Source organism: Pristiophorus japonicus, chromosome 14 (assembly GCF_044704955.1).
Source record: "Pristiophorus japonicus isolate sPriJap1 chromosome 14, sPriJap1.hap1, whole genome shotgun sequence".
Taxonomy (NCBI): Eukaryota; Metazoa; Chordata; class Chondrichthyes; family Pristiophoridae; genus Pristiophorus; species Pristiophorus japonicus.
The window spans coordinates 78,517,795-78,542,952 of record NC_091990.1 but is presented as its reverse complement, the minus strand read 5'-3'; the positions used below and the strand labels follow the sequence as shown (position 1 = coordinate 78,542,952).

The following is a 25,158-nucleotide window of genomic DNA, read 5'->3' as shown; positions in this document are numbered from 1 at the left end:
ATTGTTAAAGACTAACAGCTTCACACAATACATCATTTTAAGTTGATGGATATGTCACAAAAGAAACTTACTCAGGCCTAAACATTTTGAAATTTGAAGCATAAAATATTCGAGAGTTTAGAAGAATGAGAGGTGATCTCATTGAAACGTACAAAATTTTTTACCGGGCTTGACAGGGTAGATGCAGGGAGGATGTTTCCCTTTGCTGGGGAGTCTAGAACCAGGAGTCACAGTCTCAGAATAAGGGAGTGAGATGAGGAGAAATTTCTTCACTCAGAGGGTTATGAATCTTTGGAATTCTCTACCCCAGAGGACTCTGGATGTTTAGTCATTGAATATATTCAAGACAGAGATCGATAGATTTTTGGATATTAAGGGAATCAAGGGATATGCAGTCAAGTTGAGTTGAGGTAGAAGAGCAGCCATGATCTCATTGAATGGCGGATAAGGCTCGTGAGGCCGAATGTCCGACTCCTGCTCCTAATTCTTATGTTCTTATATGAGAAAGTTGTGTCAGAAACGAGCGTACTATGCTTAAACAAAGGGGACTACAGTGGGATGAGGGCAGAGTTGGCTAAAGTAGACTGGAAACAAGGACTAAATGGTGACACAATTGAGGAACAGTGGAGGACTTTCAAGGAGCTCTTTCATAGTGCGCAACAAAAATATATTCCAGTGAAAAAGAAGGGCGGCAAGAGAAGGGATAACCAGCCGTGGATAACCAAGGAAATAAAGGAAAGTATCAAATCAAAGACCAATGCGTATAAGGTAGCCAAGGTTAGTGGGAAACTAGAGGATTGGGAAAATTTTAAGCAACAGCAAAGAATGACTAAAAAAGCAATAAAGAAAGGGAAGATAGATTATGAAGGTAAACTTGCGCAAAACATAAAAACAGATAGTAAAAGCTTTTACAGATATATAAAACGGAAAAGAGTGACTAAAGTAAATGTTGGTCCCTTAGAAGATGAAAAGGGGGATTTAATAATGGGAAATGTGGAAATGGCTGAGACCTTAAACAATTATTTTGCTTCCGTCTTCACAGTGGAAGACACAAAAACCATGCCAAAATTTGCAGGCCACAGGAATGTGGGAAGGGAGGACCTTGAGACAATCACTATCACTAGGGGGGTAGTGCTGGACAGGCTAATGGGACTGAAGGTAGACAAGTCCCCTGGTCCTGATGAAATGCATCCCAGGGTATTAAAAGAGATGGCGGAAGTTATAGCAGATGCATTTGTTATAATCTACCAAAATTCTCTGGACTCTGGGGAGGTACCAGCGGATTGGAAAGCAGCTAATGTAACGCCTCTGTTTAAAAAAGGGGGCAGGTAAAAGGCAGGTAACTATAGGCCTGTTAGTTTAACATCTGTAGTGGGGAAAATGCTTGAAACTATCATTAAGGAAGAAATAGCGGGACATCTAGATAGGAATAGTGCAATCAAGCAGACGCAGCATGGATTCATGAAAGGGAAATCATGTTTAACTAATTTACTGGAATTCTTTGAGGATATAACGAGCATGGTGAATAGAGGTGTACCGATGGATGTGGTGTATTTAGATTTCCAAAAGGTATTCGATAAGGAGCCACAAAAAAGGTTACTGCAGAAGATAAAGGTACGCGGAGTCAGAGGAAATGTATTAGCATGGATAGAGAATTGGCTGGCGAACAGAAAGTCGGGATAAATGGGTCCTTTTCCGGTTGGAAATCAGTGGTTAGTGGTGTGCCACAGGGATCAGTGCTGGGACCACAACTGTTTACAATATACATAGATGACCTAGAAGAGGGGACAGAGTGTAGTGCAACAAAATTTGCAGATGACACAAAGATTAGTGGGAAAGTGGGTTGTGTAGAGGACACAGAGAGACTGCAAGGAGATTTGGATAGGTTAAGCGAATGGGCTAAGGTTTGGCAGATGGAATACAATGTCGGAAAGTGTGAGGTCATCCACCTTGGGGAAAAAAACAGTAAAAGGGAATATTATTTGAATGGGGAGAAATTACAACATGCTGTGGTGCAGAGGGACCTGGGGGTCCTTGTGCATGAACCCCAAAAAGGTTAGTTTGCAGGTGCAGCAGGTAATCAGGAATGCAAATGGAATGTTGGCCTTCATTGCGAGGGATGGAGTACAAAAGCAGGGAGGTCTTGCTGCAACTGTATAAGGTATTGGTAAGGCCGCACCTGGAGTACTGCGTGCAGTTTTGGTCACCTTACTTAAGGAGGAATATACTAGCTTTGGAAGGGGTACAGAGACGATTCACTAGGCTGATTCCAGAAATGAGGGGATTACCTTATGATGATAGATTGAGTAGACTGGATCTATACTCCTTGGAGTTCAGAAGGATGAGGGGTGATCTTATAGAAACATTTAAAATCATGAAAGGGATAGACAAGATAGAGGCAGAGAGGTTGTTTCCATTGGTAGGGGAGACTAGAACTAGGGGGCACAGCCTCAAAATACGGAGGAGCCAATTTAAAACCGAGTTGAGAAAGAATTTCTTCTCCCAGAGGGTTGTGAATCTGTGGAATTCTCTGCCCAAGGAAGCAGTTGAGGCTAGCTCATTGAATGTTTTCAAGTCAAAGATAGATAGATTTTTAACCAATAAGGGAATTAAGGGTTATGGGGAGAGGGCGGGTAAGTGGATCTGAGTCCACGACCAGATCAGCCATGATGTTATTGAATGGCGGAGCAGGCTCGAGGGGCTAGATGGCCTACTCCTGTTCCTAGTTCTTATGTTCTTGCATAAAAGTAATCATAAACTGATTGATTTAGCATCATTACACAGTTCATTGTTACTGGTTTAAGCTTCAAATTTGATTGTATATTGTCATCCTTTTTGTTTTAATTAGAATAAGATAATTACTAATAATGAAAAAGGCATATTTGTCTAACAATACCTGTGCAACAATATATTCACAATCTTCTTTAAAATTGTAACGTTTCCCATCAAAAGTGATGTAATTCCCATCTCCGTAGATCATACATGTTCCATGACATTCTTGTTTTGTGCAGGTCCACAATCTGCTGTTGCATTGACTGCGAAAATCAAATAAGATGTACATTAACCAGAATTGAGGTTCCACAGTTGAGGTTGCATTGAGGTTCCACAGTTGCATCTTACAATTCTTCTTAACAGAAAAACAAGAGTGAATGTTTGCTGCATACCATGAGTTGCAGTCCACTTGTACAATGTCCCCAGATTGGTATTGGACGCCATTGTGGGTACATGGGCACTGAGTTATGGGAATACATCCACCGCTTTCGTCAGAGACTAAACCTTCAGGACACACACACCCAGAGACACAACCTGTAGCATACTGCAGAGCAAAAAAAATTGATAGTTTTATTGCAACCATGGAAGAGCAGAGAGATTTAGGGGTCCATATACAGAAATCATGAAAAACTAGTGGACTGGTAATGGGGCTGGAATACGAAGAGGTGAAAGTTATGATAGTATTGTATAACACTGATTAGATTGGAGTACTGCATTCAGGAACGATATATTGACCATGGAGGGGGTATAGCGCAGATTCACCAGAATGATAACGAATCTAACATGGTTACATTATCAGGATAAGTTGCATGGACTAGACTCGCATTCCCTTGAGTGCAGAAGATTAAAGGATGTTCTCATTGAAATGTTTAAGATGAGTAAAGGCTATGATGGGACAGTTAGAAACTATGTCTTCTCTTGGGAAAGTCCTGAATAAGGGGGCATAATCTTAAAAAACTAGGCCCTTCAGGGATGATGTTAGAAGTACTTCTTCACACAAAAGGTAGTGGTAATCTGGAACCCTTTCTCCCCAAAAAGCTAGTAAGGCTAGGTTAATTTAAAATTTCAAAACTGAAATTGCTAGATTTTTGTTAGGTAAGGTTATTAAGGGATATAGAAACAAGTTAAGATACAGATCAGCCATGATCTAACTGAATGGTAGTTCCTTCATCGTCGCTGGGTCAAAATCCTGGAACTCCCTCCCTAACAGCACTGTGGGAGCACCTTCACCACACGGACTGCAGCGGTTCAAGAAGGCAACTCACCACCACCTTCTCAAGGGCAATTAGGGATGGGCAATAAATGCTGGCTTTGCTAGAACACCCACATTTCAGGAACGAATGAAAAAAAACAAGCTCGGGCGGCTGAATGGCCTACTCCTGTTCCTCTATTCCGAAGGCCTGTGAACTGCAATGATCTTTGCTTCATGTGCTACTTTTTACAGAGAAACTGAAAAGATAAAAAGTAAAGTATCTCTGAGCACATAAAACTCAAGTCAAGAGAGAAGAAGAATCGCACAAGTGTATCTGACCCCTGGAAATATTAGCACAGATAATACGACTCATCAGTATTCGATTACTTACACACTCCATGTCAAGGGTTTGGCAGCTCTTCTGACATTCTGTACCAGTACTGTCAGCTGAAGCATTATTGCAGTCAAAGTAAACCATGGGAGCAACACAGGCTGGAAAATAAAACAAAAAATGGATTTAGATACACAAAAGAAATATTTTTTGCTTGAATAATTACTTTTTTCTCAAAATGTTACCTGGAGGTTTTGAATCATTTCCAATACACTCTAGCTTCCCTTGATTGCAGGTACTAGAATAAAACAACAAAATATCATCAAGCACTGAATTCAGATACTTCTCCTGCTCAGTGAAATCAGGAGTTAGCTTTACAAGCTCACCACATGGCATCTTCCTCATGAATGACCTCTCCTGCTGGCACTGCCAACCCCCGATAATAGCACGAGCAACTGGAGGCTGGTACACAATTACCAGCGTCATCCATGTAGGTTCCATTAGCACAACCACATCCATCCACTGGCACAAAGTCAACCTCACATGTTTTATCTGGTGCTCCTAGGGACTGGCAAGTACGATGACAGTTTGTCATAACGTAGTTGTAGACGAGAGTCTTGGGACAGTTGATGTATTTGGCTGCAATTAATAAAACACAGACAACTTGAGAAATTTCCAGACTTCAGTTTAAAACTAGTCTAAAATAATAAACAAATACAATACATTTTGAAAAGCATTTGTTCAGAGTGGCAGATATTAACACAATGGGTGGAAGTTTCCGGGGTGGTAGCGGGTCGGGTGGGAAAGTTGTTATTTTTGACATCGGGTCAGGAACCCGCTGTCATCTCGCTCCCACCCACCTTTCCCCCAGGCGCATCTGTCATCGCGGAGCCGTCCTGACCGGCAGTGGCGGGCAACCCAACTGAAATCATTATCAGGTAGTTTACAGGCACTGAAGAGCCTTTCTTCAATTATTTTTTTAATTTCCCTGCGTGACCACGGGATTCACGTAGTTCGCAACCATGTCTGTCAACCTGAGGCAAGAGTTCAGTGGCCATTGCTCCAGCTGATTACTTGACAGTAGCAAATGTACAGTAAAAGCTCCCACATGGCAGATGATCACTTGCCTCAGGCAGAAGCTGTTGCTCAGTCCATTTCCAGCACAGATTCTGCAGGCTGCAAGTGTTTCCAGCAAAGTATCCATCCAGTGTCACCTCATTGGAAGAAATCTCTCACCACTGACAGAGTACTTCACCTGCCATCTATTCCATCAACATCGGTACTGTTTATACCTGGACCTCAGAATCGGACCACGATAAGCCCAAACATCAACAGCACCAGGCACACCAACAATAATACCAACCTTCTCCGCAATCACCTGATGCTGCATAGGACACAGGGCATCAGCACCTGAGCACATTGTTGCCAAGGAAGCTAGGGATGGCCTCATCGTGGCCAGATTTTGTTAACGTTACACTGTACACCCACATGATGCACCAGGTTGGCACCACCACACACCAACACTATAAAGCATTCCTACAATGACCATTTCTTTCACACTCATCAACATTGCGGGGGTTACCGTTATGTCTCACCATTCACTGCAACTCACTAAGCCACTTGCAAAAGTGCACACAAATCTGTTGAAAATCAAGATTTTTATATTTGACACCACATTAACATCAACTTTACATAAACATTGGATAAAGCACCCAAGTGGTTACCCTTATATGTTGTTAGTTGGTATGATTGCAGGATGATGGTGAGGGTGAGGGGTGGCTAGTGAGATGGGGATGTGATAATGTAGACTGAGGTGGAGGTGCAAGGTAAGTTGGTGTGATATGGATGTGCAGGTTTAGGTAGGGAAGGCAGAGCGATGGGGATGTGATAAGAGGCAGGATGCAGTTGAGTGTGGCTTTGTACTAACGTTTCCTGATCTACTGAGGTTTGAAGCACTGCACCCAGGTCATCCTGAACATATCCCTGCGTGACCTCCATGGCAATCTGCAACCAGGCTGTGTTGGTCTCAGAGGGAGGTCTCTTCCGCTCATCGGAAGGGAAAAGAGCCTCTCTGCATGCTCCGACTCCCTCCATAAGCATATGGAGGAAGTTATCGGAGAACCTTGGTGTAGTACTCTGCCTCTGTGCAGTCATTGTCCAGCCAAGGTATTACTATAGGTGGGATTTTTACTCAGGAAACCCGGCTGGCCAGAGTTAAATTTGAAATGGTGGGTCAAATTGACGCAGGCAACCTGATTATAATATTTAAATTGCCAACTCGCCTCCTGGGAGCAGGTTGCTTGCCCACCCCTCGCCCTGCCTCCGGTAAAACTGGAAGAGGGAGAGTTGGGGTCGGGATTCAGATTTTAACACTAAAACCTCCCACCCGACCCCAACATTCCCCCCTACTCTGTTTTTCGGGGGGTTAACATTATCCCCTATGTGTCAGTCACTAATATACTGTTGCACTAGACACAGCTCACTAACATCCTGTGGCACTAGACACAGCTCACTAACATACTGTTTCACTAGACACAGCTCAATGACATACTGTGGCACTAGACACAGCTCAATGACATCCTGTGGCACTAGACACAGCTCACTAATATACTGTTGCACTAGGCACCGCTCACTAACATACTGTTTCACTACTAACACTTTTTCACTGGGCACAGCTCACTAACATACTGTTTCACTAGACACAGCTCATTAACATACTGTGGCACTAGACACAGCTCACTAACATACTGTGGCACTAGACACAGCTCACTAACATTGTTTCACTCGACACAGCTCACTAACATACTGTTGCACTAGGCACAGCTCACTAACACACTATGGCACTATTGTTGACATTTACTTTTAAAGTTACATTTTCTGTTAAATGTACCCTTTTGTAATAAAATAAAATGGAGTCTCAGTTTTCCCAGAAGCCCCTGCAGCAGACAGTTTGCTTCTGCATAAACATGTTAACCTTGACTGATAGCTAATTAAAGAAAGGCAGGAGCCATCTGTGTGAGCGAAGGAACCTTGAATTTACCCTCCCTAACAGAAAGAATGTCCTGTTAGAATTATACTCCCCACTATTAACTGTCGCTGTGCTAAACCTTAGAAGTATTAGATAAAGGCTGTATAGATATGTACAGAATTAAAACAAGGATGAAATGTTAATTAAGTAATTGAAGAACTCCTTAACTGCATTTGCTGACCGCAAGGGCAGAAGTGATACAGGTGATGGAACCATAATTTCGTTGTTTGTGCTTCTGTACAAAGATAATGTGATTCTATACCTCTGAAGAAGTCTTCGCTGAACCTTTGACTTAGTGAGACTTTTCCTTGCAGCAAGTAAATCTATTAAAGGAACATCTACCGAGCTGTTTGTGTCAGAGTTTCCTATTTTTTTTTAGTTAAATTGAGAGTCGAGATTTCGACAGTTTCTTGGAGGTCCCACCGAGATCGCTTACCCTCTATTCTGTGAGTGAGCGGATGTAGACATAGTGCCTCTTCAGTGAAGGGCTTAACTGGCCAGAATAAAGTGAGCCTTTTGCTCACAAAGGGTCTCTTTACTGTTGAATTGCATATGTAATCTGTTGTCCACAGTGGAGGTACTGCGATCTCCAAGACTCGACATTTAAGAGCTAAAATTATTTTACAATCATTTCCTTCTCAGCTTGTAGGCAGAAGGGATCGGATCCTGAAAATATCTGATCTGGAAACAGCCCGGGAAGCTTTTCATTAGTAGAAGATAAAAGAGCGCTATCAAGCGATGATCCTTGTGCGATAGGACCGTTAGATAAGTTAAGGACTCAGTCTGTAGTAGCGTACAATGCAGACTGAGAATTGACCATATGTTTAGATAGAGTTTAAGGCTATGATTTGTATACCCGCGTGGATGTGGTTTGTCTTAATTGTCCTTGTTATACTGTTGTGTTCAGTACTTTTGTGCGATATTGCAATGAACGAAACGGGAAGAGTCACTAGGGAAAATTGTGATTCGGATAAACAAAAATTGATTGAGAAAAGAAACAGTAACTGATTGATCAACTATGGTTCGTGTCAACATATTTCACACACCCAGACTGAGCCCGAATTAAGAGCCTTTTTAGGCCTCGTAACGGCCAGGAGAAGTGGGCGTAGAGAACTCATTGACCGAAAGGATTGTGAGATTAGAAATTGTGAAAAATCTTAATCATCCAGAATGGGTGCTGGAGCAAGTAAAACACCACCAAAGGGCATACCAGCCTATTTTATGCTCCAGAATTGTGGTCAGTCTTCAATTGATCACCTAAAAAAATGGGTAAAATGGACCAAGGATGCAAACAGGCCATTTCCACCCGATGGTTCATTTAACTTAGAAAGAATAATATGTCTAGAGGAGTGCCTTATAGACAGAGACCCAGGTAGAAGAGATAACAAAAAAGTAAATTGGTCGGCGTTTGGAGATTGGAAAAGGGAAGCTGAGGGGCGACATCAAAAGAGCCTGAGGATTAGCAAGCAGTGTAAGTAATAAAGGGAGAAAGCAGGTGAATCAACCCAGACAAGGAATTAAAAATCCATCTGTTATGGTGGCTAGAGAAACAAAGGGACACCCACTCCCAACTGCCCCCAAGGGTTGGGAAAAAGATGAGGATGAGGATTGGGATGAGAATTGGGCTCCCTACGGCCGTCGACCACCGCCATATGTTGAACTACAAGCGAATGCTTCAGGCCAACAGGAAGGAGACAATCCTCTGGCCGGAGCACTGGGAGGCGGAGTAGCACCCACTCCCAGCAGTGCGGATGCAGCTGCCGGAGGAGTAGATCTGTCACAAGCAATTCAATTCCATGACGACCCTGCAGGGAATACGCGAAGTCAAACTCGTGAACAAAGGGCCAGTGCTCCAGCGTTGTTCCCACCAACTGTGGCCATTGCATTCCCATTAAGACAGTTCCCCAATCCAGCTCCTGACGGAGCCCCAATTTCTGTTTATCGACCATGGTCACCAAATGAGTTAAGAACAATTGTGAAAGGATTAGCAGACCCTAAAACCAGTATCGAAAAAGCCATAGACCAATAGAAAGTGATCATCTTGTGCCATGAACCCAGTATATTAGATGGTCAAATTTTGCTAAAAGCATGGTTAAAGGATACTAAATTTGCCGAATTGGAGACAAAATTTACAGATTTTAAAACCCATCGAGAAACTCCCAATGCAGATCCCGGCACATCGCCAGAAGAGGGGTTCTGGGGGAGATGTTGGGAGGCCTTACATCAAATGAACCCAAAAAAACCGAATTGGTCCAAAATTATGGAAACTACCCTAGGATGAGGATGTTCAGGATTACGTTGAAAGAATGAGAGAGATGGTGATTCAATGCTCGGGCATGAAAGTAGAAGAATTAATCCCATGATTAGCGCAGTTGTAAACGGACTACGACCCGAACTTAGAGATCCCTTTAAATTAGTTTGTTTCAAATGGCGTCAGGAAAAGCTACCCAAGGTTGTATCTATGTTAAAAGACATGCAAGATCGAAATAGAGAATCTAAAAGCAAGGTCACTGTGTTTATGGAACAAGCAGTTCCAACAACACCCGCCCCGATGACACCTTCTTACACAGCCCTCCACAGGATGGAGGACGAGGCAGAGGAGGACATTTTAGGAGAAGAGGCAGAGGAGGTGTAGGGCAAGGAGTATATAGCACCTGTTACAAGTGTGGCCAGACTGGACACTGGGTTAGAAATTGCCCGTCAAAACAGCAACAACCGAATTATGATTGGACTCAACAAGCTGGTAGTAGTTCACCCCCTCCAGGACCTAACCCGTATGCGACCCAAGCCCAGGTGCATGCTCGACCTCAGACTCATTTCTCTGTTCAAAATCCATTTGGATCACAGAATCAAAATCAATTCGGCCAACAATCAAATCATCCGTATAATAATCAATGACGCCCCGTTCCAGATCCAAGTGCTACAAGTAAACAACTACCCGTCGTTTCTTTAAATGCCATGGGAGAACCTGAAGTAAAAATTAAAATACAAGGCAAGGATATTCCATTCCTAGTGGATACTGGTGCCACCTATTCGGTCCTTTCGAGAGAAGATACACAGGGAATTCCCATTTCCACTAATCAAACCTCAGTGACTGGGCTATCTGGATAAGTTCATCAAATATGTTTTTCTCCAACCCTGTCAATGTACAATTTGAGGATTATGAAGATAGTCATTCATTCCTACTTTCTAATGAAGTTCCAGTAAATCTGTGTGGATGTGACCTATTATGCAAAATGAATGCCACTATACTTTGTTCTCCAGCCGGTATGGAAGTTCGAGTCCCCATAGATAAATGTGGCGCATACCCATTACTTCAACCCACAACACCTATATTGTATGCTTGGAAAAGTTTGGACCCTACACTGAGCAAAACCCTATCCTATTTTGTTGGTTCATATTGGTGTGTGACAAGGTTAATCACAGACTATCTCAAATCTCAAAACTTGGGAAATTGACTCGAAACACTATACTGTACGGCGTATTATGATAAAACTGGATCGGACGCTGAAACACAAATCTTTTATCAACCATTCCTGCACCATAAATATCGACTGATGATTGAACTAATTTTCATTGGACCCGAAGGAATAGCAGCAGGGGTAGAATTATCCTCCGACAGTCAAACCTTGTTTAAGGTTAAAAGTAGCAGTCCACACTGCACCCTAGTGGTTGCAGACACATAAATTCCAGGATTTAGGGCAAATGGTTAAGAGAATGCAAGGATCTCCAGTACAAGAGAAATGGCACACACTTAATGGAACTCTGGGGTAGCATGAGGAAGGAGAAGGCTATTCTGTCAAGTTGAATAGGAAAATATATTTCGATGCTATCTTAGAAGAAAAGATACTTCCGGTCACTAGCTTTCCACTGCAACAAGAAACAGCAGAACTTCTTACTAAAATCCCCGAGCACCTATGGGCTACACACTCGAATGAAGTGGGAAAAATGCTTATCGCACAGCCGTGTAAGGTAGCGATCAATTCGACCGTACCACTTCCTAAGAAACCCCAGTATCCCTTGTCTCCAGCCGCAGATCAGGGTATCGAGCCAGTCATTACATGTCTGCTAGCCCATGGAATAATAGTACTAACTAGAAGTCCTTGTAACACACCAATTTTTCTGGTTCAAAAGTCCAATAGTGACAAATGGAGGTTTGTCCAAGACCTCCGAGCTGTGAATGAATCTGTATTCCAAACTTATCCGGTGGTGCCTAATCCCGCAACTATACTTACCAGTATTCCGGCAACCTCAACATATTATACAGTGATTGATCTATGTTCAGCATTTTTCTCAATACCATTCACCCGGAGTCCCAATTCCTGTTTGCCTTCACATATAAAGGACGCCAGTATACATGGACAAAACTCCCGCAGGGATTTACCGAAAGCCCTACTATATTTTCACAATGTTTAAAGAAGGATCTGGAAGATGTAATTTTACTGGCAGGTTCTACACTTGTACAGTATGTTGATGACTTATTGCTCGCCTCACCCTCCAAATTAGCCTGCGAAACAGACTCTCTTGTATTATTAAAAGCTTTAACCTCAAAAGGACACAAGGTGTCAAAAGCGAAGTTACAATTTGTCTCAGAAAGGGTTCGGTATCTAGGACACGAATTGGTCAGAGATACGAGACAATTGACACAAGACAGAGTAAAAGCAATCTGCTCTGCTCCGCTGCCAATAACCAAGAGAGAAATTAAACATTTCCTCGGCATGTCAGGATATTGCAGGCAATGGATTATGAATTATTCTGAGATCGTTAGACCATTGTTAGACATGTTCATGCCCTCAATACCAGTAAAGTTAATTTGGAATGAAGTATCCCAAACCGCTTTCCAGAGTTTTAAACAGTCCCTCACTTCAGCACCAGCCTTGGGATTACGGATTATACCAAGCCATTTAACTTATTTGTCCATCACAAGCCGGGTTTTGCACAATCTGTTCTGACTCAGTTACATGGAGATAGACAGCGACCGGTAGCGTATTTCAGTACCCAACTAGACCCAGTGGCACGCGGACTACCAGGATGTCTTCCCTCTTTGGCAGCAGCTTATTATGCTGTACAACAGGCTCAGACAATAACTCTAAATCATCAAGACTATTTTGTATATCCCACACTCGGTCGAGATTTTACTTACTAAATGAGCCACTCAACACCTAACTTCTGTGAGAACTACTAAATATGAAGTTGAACTATTATCAAATCCAAACCTTATTAAAAGATGTACTACCCTGAATCCAGCCACCCTACTCCCCACGGAAGAAGACGGCGAATCCCATTCATGCGAAATGGTATTTGAATTAATAACTAAATCACGTATTGACCTGAGAGATATACCAATATGTAACCCTGATCTAGTGTACTATGTTGATGGATCAGCCCTACGAGATGATAAGGGCCAACCTAAAGCGGCTTATGCAGTTGAAACCCAGTTTGATGTTGTCGAAACAGCTTCTCTTCCAGTCTCCTTTTCAGCCCAACAAGCCGAATTGTTTGTGTTCACTCGAGCCTGTATTCTGGCTGAAGGACAAACAGTTAATATCCAACAGGTATGCTTTTGGGGTAACACATGACTTTGGATAAATTTGGAAAATTCGCGGGTACCTGACTTCTTCAGGAACCACCATTAAAAATGCAGAAGTAGAAAATCTTCTGCGAGCCATTCAATGCCCCTTAAAACTTGCCATTATTAAATGCCAAGCACATACGGGCCAGTTGAATGAAATAGCACTTGGAAACGCCAGAGCTGATAATGCAGCTAAATCAGCAGCTCTATCAGAAAGAGGGATGCAGGTGTCATTGTTCCCACTAAGGAAAAATAATTGCTCAGATCCACCATCCACTATTAATGATGTGCTGGCCTTTCAGTCACAGGCCAGTACGGAGGAGGTGTTGACCTGGACAAAGGATCAATGTTATCAAAATTCAGAAGGAATATGGGTTTATCATGACGGCCGTCTGGTGGCGCCCAAATCCTTACTCCCATGGATTGCCCGATGTGTTCATACATGCACACATGCGAGCAAAAGCGGGGTGGCAGATTATATTTTGGCAACTTGGTATGCACCGGGTATTTCGGCAGTTGCAAAACAAATCTGTGAAAATTGTGTTACCTGTCAGACAATGAATCCAGGTAAAACGGAAAAAGCAGAGAGTCTGCCTCCCATCCAAATCCAGTGGGGCCTTTTGTACATTCACAAATGGATTTGATTGAATTACCGATGTGTATGGGATTTAAGTATGTATTAGTCATTGTAGATGTGTTCTCTAGATGGATTGAAGCCTTTCCATGTAAAAAGGCCAATGCCACGACTGTTGCTAAATTTTTGTTAAAAGAAATCGTATCGCGCTTCGAAATTCCCACAAAGCTTTCTAGTGACAATGGGTCACATTTCACGGGAACTGTTATAAAAGAAATGAGTAAAGCATTACAGATCAACTAACGTTTTCACTGCACTTATCATCCACAATCAGCCGGACTTGTTGAAAGATATAAAGGAATGTTTAAAAATAAGCTGGCTAAATTATGCAATGACACTGGACTAAAATGGGTAGAACTGCTGCCCTTAGCCTTGATGATAATGCAATCTGCAACTAACAGAACAACAGGTCTATCACCACATGAGATAGTTATGGGAAATCATGTTTAACTAACTTACTGGAATTCTTTGAGGATATAACGAGCATGGTGGATAGAGGTGTACCGATGGATGTGGTGTATTTAGATTTCCAAAAGGCATTCGATAAGGTGCCACACAAAAGGTTACTACAGAAGATAAAGGTACATGTAGTCAGAGGAAATGTATTAGCATGGATAAAGAATAGGCTGGCGAACAGAAAGCAGAGAGTCGGGATAAATGGGTCCTTTTCCGGTTAGGAATCAGTGGTTAGTGGTGTGCCACAGGGATCAGTGCTGGGACCACAACTGTTTACAATATACATAGATGACCTAGAAGAGGGGACAGAATGTAGTGCAACAAAATTTGCAGATGACACTAAGATTAGTGGGAAAGCGGGTTGTGTCGAGGACTCAGAGACTGCAAGGAGATTTGGATAGGTTAAGCGAATGGGCTAAGGTTTGGCAGATGGAATACAATGTCGGAAAGTGTGAGGTCATCCACCTTGGGAAAAAAAAACAGTAAAAGGGAATATTATTTGAATGGGGAGAAATTACAACATGCTGTGGTGCAAAGGGACCTGGGGGTCCTTGTGCATGAATCCCAAAAGGTTAGTTTGCAGGTGCAGCAGGTAATCAGGAAAGCAAATGGAATATTGGCCTTCATTGCGAAAGGGATGGAGTACAAAAGCAGGGAGGTCTTGCTGCAACTGTATAAGGTATTGGTAAGGCCACACCTGGAGTACTGCATGCAGTTTTGGTCACCTTACTTAAGGATATACTAGCTTTGGAAGGGGTACAGAGACGATTCACTAGGCTGATTCCAGAAATGAGGGGGTTACCTTATGATGATAGATTGAGTAGACTGGGTCTTTACTCCTTGGAGTTCAGAAGGATGAGGGGTGATCTTATAGAAACATTTAAAATCATGAAAGGGATAGACAAGATAGAGGCAGAGAGGTTGTTTCCATTGGTGGGGGAGACTAGAACTGGGGGCACAGCCTCAAAATACGGAGGAGCCAATTTAAAACTGAGTTGAGAAAAAATTTCTTCTCCCATAGGGTTGTGAATCTGTGCAATTCTCTGCCCAGGGAAGCAGTTGAGGCTAGCTCATTGAATGTTTTCAAGTCAAAGATAGATAGATTTTTAACCAATAAGGGAATTAAGGGTTACGGGGAGAGGGCGGGTAAGTGGAGCTGAGTCCACGACCAGATCAGCCATGATCTTATTGAATGGCAGGGCAGGCTCGAGGGGCTAGATGGCCTACTCCTGTTCCTAATTCTTATGTTCTTATGTTCTTATGTCCCAACGACTACCTTTTACTGCACCGTTTACTGCAAAACAAATGGACATCCATAAAATGGAAGAAAATATGTTGAATTATTGTATTGCATTAACCAAATGTATTTCCAGCTTTCATTCACAAGTACGTCGAACCAGCAGAAGGGAAGTATCATAATCTGGAGACTGGGCATTTCGTTTACATCAAAATTTTTTAAAAGAAAAAGCAGCCTACAACCAAGATTTGAAGGACCATTCCAGGTCTTGCTGACAACTAATACTGCAATCAAGTTAAAAGACCAACATGGATCCATGCGTCCCATTGCAAAAGGGCACCCGACAAGGAGGAATGAAAAAGGAACTGTATGGACTATGGGGACTGATGGTATTCTTGCTGATAATCTTTGAACTATACCTTTTGTTTGGATTAGTTAAGTGTTGCTGCGCCAGGTCGGGAGAAACAACATTACCAAACGAGACCACTGCTGGGGTGATGGTAGCAACAACTAATGAAGGTTCTTGTGTGGAAATAGAACGACTATGCAAGACTAGAAAGGATTAAGTTGTCCTTGTAAAGGACAAAAGGGGGGAATGTGGAAATTTACTTTTCAAGTTACATTTTCTGTTAAATGTACCCTTTTGTAATAAAACAAAATGGAGTCTCAGTTCTCCCAGAAGCCCCTGCAGCAGACAGTTTGCTTCTGCATAAACATGTTAACCTTGACTGATAGCTAATTAAAGAAAGGCAGGGGCCATCTGTGTGAGCGAAGGAACCTTGAATTTACCCTCCCGAACAGAAAGAATGTCCTGTTAGAATTATACTCCCCACCGATAACTGTCGCTGTGCTAAACCATAGAAGTATTAGATAAAGGCTGCATATACATGTACAGAATTAAAACAAGGATGTAATGTTAATTAAGTGATTAAAGAACTCCTTAACTGCATTTGCTGACCGCAAGGGCAGAAGTGATACAGGTGATAGAACCATAATTTCTTTGTTTGTGCTTCTGTACAAAGATAATGTGATTCTATACCTCTGAAGAAGTCTTCGCTGAGCCTTTGACTTAGTGAGACTTTTCCTTACAGCAAGTAAATCTATTAAAGGAACATCTACCGAGCTGTTTGTGTCAGAATTTCATTTTTTTTTAGTTAAATTGAGAGTCGAGATTTCGACACGAGGCACATCTCACTAACATAGTGTTTCACTAGACACAGCTCACTAACACACTGTGACACTAGACACAGCTCACGAACATACTGTTTCACTAGGCACAGCTCATGAACATCCTGTTTCACTAGACACAGCTCACTAACATACTGTTTCACTAGACACAGCTCACTAACATACTGTTTCACTAGGCACAGCTCACTAACATACTGTTTCACTAGACACAGCTCACTAATATACTGTTTCACTAGGCACAGCTCACTATCATACTGTATCACTAGCCACAGCTCACTAACATACTGTGGCACTAGACACAGCTCACTAACATACTGTGGCACTAGACACAGCTCACTAACATACTGTGGCACTAGACACAGCTCACTAACACACTGTTTCACAATAGACAGCTCACTAACACACTGTGGCACGAGGCACAGCTCACGAACATACTGTGGCACTAGACACAGCTCACTAACATACTGTGACACTCGGCACAGCTCACTAACACACTGTGGCACTAGACACAGCTCACTAACATACTGTGACACTCGGCACAGCTCACTAACATACTGTTTCACTAGGCACAGCTCACTAACATACTGTGACACTCGGCACAGCTCACTAACATACTGTGACATCCGGCACAGCTCATTAACATACTGTGGCACTTGGCACAGCTCACTAATGTACTGTTTCACTAGACACAGCTCACTAGTGGCACAGCTCATTAACATGTGCTGCCATTCACAAGATCAACAGTTTGCATTAACATAGCTCCATTAATGGAAAATGTCCTGAGGCGTCTCACAAATAGGTGACAGAAATGGACATCGATCCAGATAGGGATAGATTAGGAGGGGTAGTAGAAAGCTTGTTCATAGTTTTGGGCAGGATTTTCAAGGTGGATACGGTTTAGGGAGCGAGCTCCAGCAATGAAGACCAACACATGCCAAGAGGAGGTGGAGGAAAGGTGATACAGAAGGCTAGAATCAGGGGAATGGACTGTTCAAAAGGAACATAAGGCTGAAGGTGATTGCACAGGTTGGGTGTGGCAAGGCCACGAAGGAATTTAAAAATGCGGATTAGCATTTTAAAGGTGATATTCTTGGGAATAGGTGCCAACGTAATTCAGTGAAGATGAGCAAGTGGGCCAGGATAAGTGCTGCAGTTTAGATCAAGATTCAGTTCATGGAGTGGAGGACGGTAGGCCAGCTAAAAGAGCATTAGAGTCATCTGAAGGTATCAGGAGCTGAGGTAGGGTGGAGGTGAGCAATGTTGTGGAGCTGGAAAAATGTCATTTGGTGATGGATAAAATGTGGGGTTTAAAGTTCTGCTTGGGGTTGACAGGACACCAAAGTTGAGGACAATCTGGTTCAGCCTTAGATAGCAGTAATGGATGGGGTGGCGTCAGTGGCAGTATATCAGTGCATGCAAAGCACTAATATGTAGAGCTACCGCATGATTACCTTTTGTTGCCTCATGGTGGATTTTTCTAGGTGTATAAGAATATGAAGCTCTGCAGTAAATGGGAAAGGTCCAATGTGTTGCAGTCACTGCTATAAATCTGACAGGTGTTAACTCAATGTACAGTTGATTAATATAGTTATACTTACAGCATACATTAGCTCTCCAGTTGGAAATGGTGATGCCTTTGGCTGCACAAGCCTGAACATACGAGGAGAGGGCAGCACACATGCAGTCCTCACTCTTCTCACAGTTACAGCTGTCATACTTACATTGCTGCAAAATAAAGCTTTGTGTTATCTCACACTTAAGGTGCAAAGTTTTAAGCAAAGATTGAACTGAGAAATAATCCTTCAAATGGAAACACTCAGTACAGAACAAATGTGCAGTTTTAAAATCATTTGTATAGTCTTGTGTACCAATACAATCATGAGATTTTCATGTAACAAATCAGAGCTGTGACTTTTACATCGGTACAACCAATACAAGCAGTTTTTATCGTACAGGCTGAACCTCTCTTATCCGGGACTCCCTTATCTGGCACCACACCTCGTCCGGCACCATTCCCAGTCACCGGAACTCCGACATGAACGGATTGAAGTCCTTCCTCACTGCCGACTCCCGATCGTTGGCCTGACCCTGCGATTCACCGCTCCTCCCCCCTCCCCCCCCACCCACCCCGATCTCTCTGCCGCACTACTAGTCTCAAGCCAGCCAGCCATGATATCCTCTTGCTCAGTACCTGTACCATCCAATTTAACGTGACCTCCCCTCATCCGGCAAAATCCCTTATCCGGCACAGGCCAGGTCCCAAGAGTGCCGGATAAGAGGGTTCAACCTGTAATAAATATCAGATACAATGACACAATATCTGTTTGTACCTCATAGTGGAGATTGGGGTTGACCTGCGAATGGCACAGAGCAAATGTTGAGTTATCAGCTATTAGCAGGGCGCACCAATGCTTAGCATACTTTTCTATAAAACAAGGCAAAAAAGTGGAGATTAGAGGATTTAAAACAGAAACAATTTTCAACTAATTAATTTGCTGCAGAAACAGCAGTATTTTTTCCACCTCCTCGATTGGGATGAATTTCCTCGCTAATTCTGGAGCATGAGCAGCATAGGAACGGTATAGGAAATTTTGCCAGCAAGGAAATTGGTGTGGCTGTCATTTCCAGTGCTTGCCTTCAAACAGCTTCCCCTGAGCTTACTTGCACATCTGGAGCCATTCCATGCTGAGCCTGTAAGTCGCTAATGGTCTCATTTACATGTGGCCAACCATCAGCCAGTGATGCGGTCGATGAGAATTTCCAGGATTTAGCCTACTATTGCAGCCAGGATATGTTATACTTGTTTTATATGAACTCCTTATATATTACATCATAGGAACAGGCCATTTGGCCCGACCAGTCAATATCAGCATTTACTCTACACACAAGCAAATAGTTGTAATCATATTGACCTGTTCCCAAATCAACCCATTTTCCTTCATTCATCTCTCCAATCTAATCTTGTATGTTGACAGTTTCTGCCTCAACCACTAACCCTGCAAGTGAATTCACTGCCTAACACTCTATATGAAGAAGGTTCTCTTGTTCTTAGTTCTAAATCGCTTACGTTTATCCTATATCTAAGGTCCTTTGTTCTTGACTCATGGGAACAGTCTGTTTCAATCTACTGTGTCCCAAGCATACATAATTTTAAACACCAATAATCTGCGCTGTTCTAATAAAAAAAGTCCCTATTTTCATGTCTTTCTTTATATTGGTATTTCTCTCATACAATCATAGAAAATAGGAGCAGTAGTAGGCCATTCGGCCCTTCGAGTCTGCACCGCCATTCAATATCATGGCTGATCCTCTATCTCAACACCATATTCCCGCTTTCTCCTCATACCCCGATGCCTTTTGTGTCTAGAAATTTATCTGTCTCCTTCTTAAATATATCGCAGCATCCTATTGAATCTGGGTTATCCCTTCTCTAAAGCCCCAACATCCTTCCTATTGTGTGGAGCCCAATATCGTACTCTGTACTCTAACTGAGCTAAAATTAAGGTTTTGTATAGGCTGATTGGATTTTATATTCTTTGGCCTAGAAATCGGAAAATCAGATCACACCTAAAAAGATATGTGGGGGGGCAGGGCACGGACTACTCACGCCCATAAGTTGGTGTCCATGCAATAGCCGTGCTGCCTGCTGATTCGAATGATTCGTGCCTGCAGGCAGCGCTCTCTGTGTTATTCATTGCCTGCACATTTATCAGAATGGGCCAATGTCAGGAGGCCAGGATGCTACCTAAGGCAGCCAGCACCTCTTATTACTGCTAAATCCACAAAACAAATTCTGGCAGAAATGGTTGAAGGAGAATGCAAGTGGGCACCAAGTTTCTCTGATGTTGCACTGGAGGCCTTGGTGTAGGAAGTGGACAAGCAGAGGGACATCCTTTTCACTCCAGCGAGCAGGAAGCCCTCCAAGAATCTGCTCAGAAGGCAGTGGGAGACTACTGAGGATGTCAATGCTTGAAACACTGCCCCAAGAGCTTGGCTGCAATGCAAGATAAAAATAAATGATTTAACTAGAGTTGTTAAGATAAGACTGCTAAAATACGTTCTCAACACAACTGTACCTCATTAATTACAACACACACACAATTTCTGCACTCCCCTCCCCCACAATTTCCTGCAACCAGTGCACCATACTTCACTAAACATCCTTCTCCTCATCCTCACATTGACCTCTATTAAAACCCTCATTTACCCACTCTCACATTTCATGCATACACTGACAGCCACATTCTTCAAACACCTCACAAGACTTTCACTTATTACACACTTCACTCTTTCTTGCAGGAGAAGATTGTATGTAACAGCAGGCAACAGGCAGCCACCGGAGAAGGAAGAACACTTCTGCACACCCTCACCCCCCACTTGGAGAGCGTCCTGGCTATAATAGGTAACAGCAGAGTGGAAGTTGTGGCCACTGGCGATGCTGGAGGAGATGCCCAGCAGGGTTTGTTCACACTTATTCCTCCTTGTCTCTTCCGACTTCTCCCTCACCCCGCACGCTCTGCCTGACAAGCTGCAGATGGTTTCAACACACACTTCTGGGCTTTCACTGTACACTTCTTTCTCTTGGCTCTCCCTCACACCAGAGGCTGAAGCTCGTTCCTTTCTTTCATTTCAGCTCCTGAGAATATCGATGCCCCTCAGCTAGTGGACAAAGGCGATGAGTGATCATGAAGAGGCACCGTCACTTGGTCTCATTACCGCAAACACCGGTTCAGATACTGACACTTTAGATGTTTGGTTAGATGAGGGATGACTCACTGGGCATATGCACAGGATCTAGGGCAAAGGGATAGAGAGCAATAGGTGCCAGCTTGATGGAGGGCAAGATCACATAGTAGTTCCATTGAAGAGGACTCAGATACTGACTTTAAAGGGGCCAGGCTACCAAAGAAGGGTAATGGACTTTCGCCAGGAAATGCTTGGTGCACTGGACAACATGCCAGAGAGTTTGTGCACAATGTTGCGGAGTATGACGGTTCAGCTCCAACTTATCTCAAGTCTTTGTTCAGAGCAGGGAGATCATTCTGTTTAACGTGGACCAACAGGTCAACTCCATCAGCACTGCAGAGGAACTTAGCATGATGGACCATCTATGACAATTCTCCCAGCTTCAAACTGCTGCCATGGAAGATGATAGGGCTACTAGAGGCACTTCACACTGGCTTTGCGGGCCAACGTTGAAAGGGAATTCCAGGACATCACATCACTGCTGCTCTCCTGCAGAACCCTGGGAGTGCTGAGGCACTGCCACAGAAGAGTGGGCTTGGCTCCATGGAAGAGGTATCTGCTGTCCTCTCTCAGGAGGTCAGCATGCCTCCTCCTCCGCCAGTGCCCTTGTTAATCTGACTCAGCCAGGTGGCCAAGATGCTGCAATCTGCAGCAGGACTCTCTAGGTCCAGAGCTGCTGGTGGCCATCCTTAAATGTCATGTGTAGTGTCCTCAAGGAGCAATTTCCCAATGTCCTGAAGCAACTATCCACCTCCCAAGCTGTAGCCATTGGGACAGCATTACATAGGAGCACAAGGATAGGAAAATGAGCACCAAAGACATGCACTAAGGGGTGACAGAAGGGTGATTAGTCATTTTATTCTGCCAATGCAGACATGACTTGTTTGCTAAATTTGTTTTTTGATCTGGATTTGGTATTGGTGTTTATCTTTGTGAAGTGAGGACGAATCTGAACTGGAGGAAGGCAATCATATGGTGATTGTAAGGAAAGCGATAAGCATTGTGGAACTATTAGTGAATGGGGAATGGAAGAAAGGAATGATTTAGCTGAAGCACTCCTCGATGAACTGTTCTCTGAAATCTCACATTGAACTGTTAGGTCCCAGTCACAAAATATTCTGAAACCCCTGGTTTACAGATGGATGAGGAAAGGAGGCCGGCGTGCAGGACTATGGTGGTGTTGGGTCTGATGGTTTGAAGCGACCAAAAGGCAACTCAAGGTCCCATGTTTTGGCCTCCCTCGTCTACAAGGCTGATGACCTTCCCCTCCCACCCCAACCAAATGCAACCAGATTCCAGAAAACCCCAATCCTGACAGACTCTGTCCCCAGTGCTCCCAAACACCTTTCCCAGTCCTGCTGGATTCCAGAAGCCTTTTCCTAGGACTCCACCAACCTCAATTCTAAATCTGAAAACCATCTTTAATTGCTCACAATCTAAGATCATATTTGCCGTGGTCTCTGATCCCAGGACAGCTCCAAGTCATTGCAGAACCTGCACTTCCCTCCTCAATGCTCCTAGATTGCAGATCGCTCTCCCACTGATCCCAGGATCTGACCCAGTGTTTGCAATTCTTCCATTTATTGTGTTTGTAGAATCACAGGACCCCCTTCCCAGCGCTTCCAGACTCTTCGACCCCCCCCGCCCCCCCACTTAAAGTAGCTATGGGCTCTGACACCCAAACCTATTACTACCAGGTGCTGAATTACATCCAGTAAGGTAAATCAGTGGAGGAAAAATTCAGTACCTTAATGCCTCCCGTTAGTGCCAGCAGGTGGCGCTAACAGGGCGCTGGAGCATTATCACTGGGGTGAGGCGAATCCAATGTTGCACGCCAAATCCTACACCTCCACAGCGCTGCCGCTAACAGCTATCGCCGGGTGCCTCAATGCTCGGTGAATCGTGACGTCAGTAAGTGTCAACACTCACTGAACATCCGATCTGCAAAAGTGATTGTTGCCACCTACCTTAGCACCTGGAGGAAACAGCGATAGGGAGAGCTGGCGTGAAGCAGCCGGATGCCGGCTCCAAAGCCTGATTTAAAGGGATCATCAGTAATGAGCCGCAGTTGTAGGTTAGTTTCAGTGCTTGCTTGTTAGTTTCACATTCTTCAAAAGTTTAATTCAGTCATTTCAAGGTTACTTTGTCTCAGCACTGTTGTGCTCCATCTAGTGGACTACTGCTCCACCTAGTGGACTACTGTGGTAATGAAATTGCTCATATATAATCATAAAAGGTCAGGTCAGCTGACAAGTTCCTGAGTTGAAGCCATCTTGGAGGCGTGTGTTTGTGATGTCATGGAGAAGATACCACATTGGCGATGAGGATAGGATTTCTGGATACCCTAGCTGAAATTTTTGTTGATGGATGACTCCAGCTAAACAACAGAGAGACTAGAGAGGTCCTTTGTCTTGCAGAACAGCTGAAAATCCAAGGTAAATTACAAGCACACTTGGCTGAAATGCCAGTGTCCAGATGGCTGCGCCTATGAGAATAATTGAGCGCTTGGGTGAATTCCATCATGACTGAGACACTTTCGGAGCTTACGTGGAGCGGCTAGAAATGTTTTTCACCGCGAATAGTATCATCGAAGTCCCCGATGATGAACACCGTAACCGGGTGGAGTTAGAAAGAAAACGGGCTATTTTCCTGACTGAAGCAGGGCCCGAGGTGTATGAAAAATGTGCTTGTTCCCATCAAGCCAAAGGACTCATCACTTAGAGATTCTAATCAAGTTAAAACACCATTACAGTCCTCAGCCCCTGGAAATTGCTGAAAGCGATCGTTTTGGAAAACAAGATCAATTCACTGACGAAAGTATCAGTGAGTACATTGTAATATTAAAAAATCAATCCATTCACTGTCATTTCGGAAACTTTCAGGACTGAGCACTGCGTGACCACATTGTTTGTGGGATGAAAAATGAAGCGATCAGAAGAAAGTTGTTGACAACCCCTAACTTGACTTTTAATTTAACTTGTCAGACAGCTATGTCGATGGATATGGTCGACCAATATTCCAGAGAATTTCGTACCATTTCCAGTCATCAGACAACCGAGGTGAATCACCTGCAGGTTAAAAGTAAAAGGCAGTTGGGCACTGAAATTGTGCTATCGGTGTCTGGGCCAACACATTGCTCAACATTGTCCATGTGCGAAGGCAGAGTGTTTCTTCTGCAAGAAAACTGGGAATCTTGCAAAGGCATGCCGACTGAAAAGTAAACCAACTTTCAAGGCTATAAGTGGAAATCGCCAGAGAGTGTTATGTATGCAACCCTAGGTAACCTGCATCACCAGAGAGCATACCTGTTGGGAGTCTCAAGGGATCCCAGCATCTCTTGGGAGCACTGTATATAAGCAGGTCTCCCATGCTGTACCAACACTCTGGAGTTTGAATAAAGGAGCTAAGGTCACAGTCTACAGTACTCAGTTACATTACTTTATTATGAGCTTAACAACTGGCGACGAGATAACGAACAATCACGCGAAAATGCAGAGAACTGTTGGTATCCTGGAGAAATTCTCAGAAGGGATCGATTGGGAGGCCTTCGTGGAGCGACTCGACCAATACTTCGTGGCCAACGAGCTGAAGGGGACAAGAACGCTGCCAAACGAAGGGCGATGTTCCTCACTGTCTGCGGGGCAACAACCTATGGCCTCGAAGAATCTTCTAGCTCCGTTGAAACCAACAACCAAATCGTATGAAGAACTGTGTACACTGGTCCGGGAGCACCTAAATCCGAAGGAAAGCGTTCTGATGGCAAGGTATCGATTTTACACTTGTCAACGGTCTGAAGGCCAGGAAGTGACGAGCTATGTCGCCGAACTAAGGCGCCTTGTAGGACATTGCGAATTCGATGGATTTCTTGAGCAAATGCTAAGAGACTTTGTGCTTGGCATTGACCATGAGGTTATCCTTCGCAAACTATTGACTGTTGAAACACCGAACCTGAGCAAAGCCATAACGATAGCCCAGGCATTTATGTCCACCACCAAACAAATT

The 25,158-nt window shown here is 43.6% G+C and overlaps 1 protein-coding gene across 10 annotated transcripts in view; it reads right to left on the bottom strand.

Annotated features, from left to right (window-relative positions):
• Window positions 1-25,158, bottom strand: part of LOC139279954 (mucin-2-like) — a 242,283-nt gene that overhangs the window by 65,439 nt on the left and 151,686 nt on the right. For all 10 annotated transcript variants that reach the window (XM_070899303.1, XM_070899305.1, XM_070899304.1 and 7 more), the window contains 7 exons: window positions 18,741-18,835; window positions 18,009-18,135; window positions 4,682-4,934; window positions 4,541-4,593; window positions 4,356-4,456; window positions 3,165-3,316; window positions 2,897-3,035 (listed from right to left, as the gene is read on the bottom strand). In XM_070899303.1, the coding sequence (XP_070755404.1) occupies window positions 2,897-3,035; window positions 3,165-3,316; window positions 4,356-4,456; window positions 4,541-4,593; window positions 4,682-4,934; window positions 18,009-18,135; window positions 18,741-18,835 (920 nt within the window). The remainder of the gene's footprint in view (window positions 1-2,896; window positions 3,036-3,164; window positions 3,317-4,355; window positions 4,457-4,540; window positions 4,594-4,681; window positions 4,935-18,008; window positions 18,136-18,740; window positions 18,836-25,158) is intronic.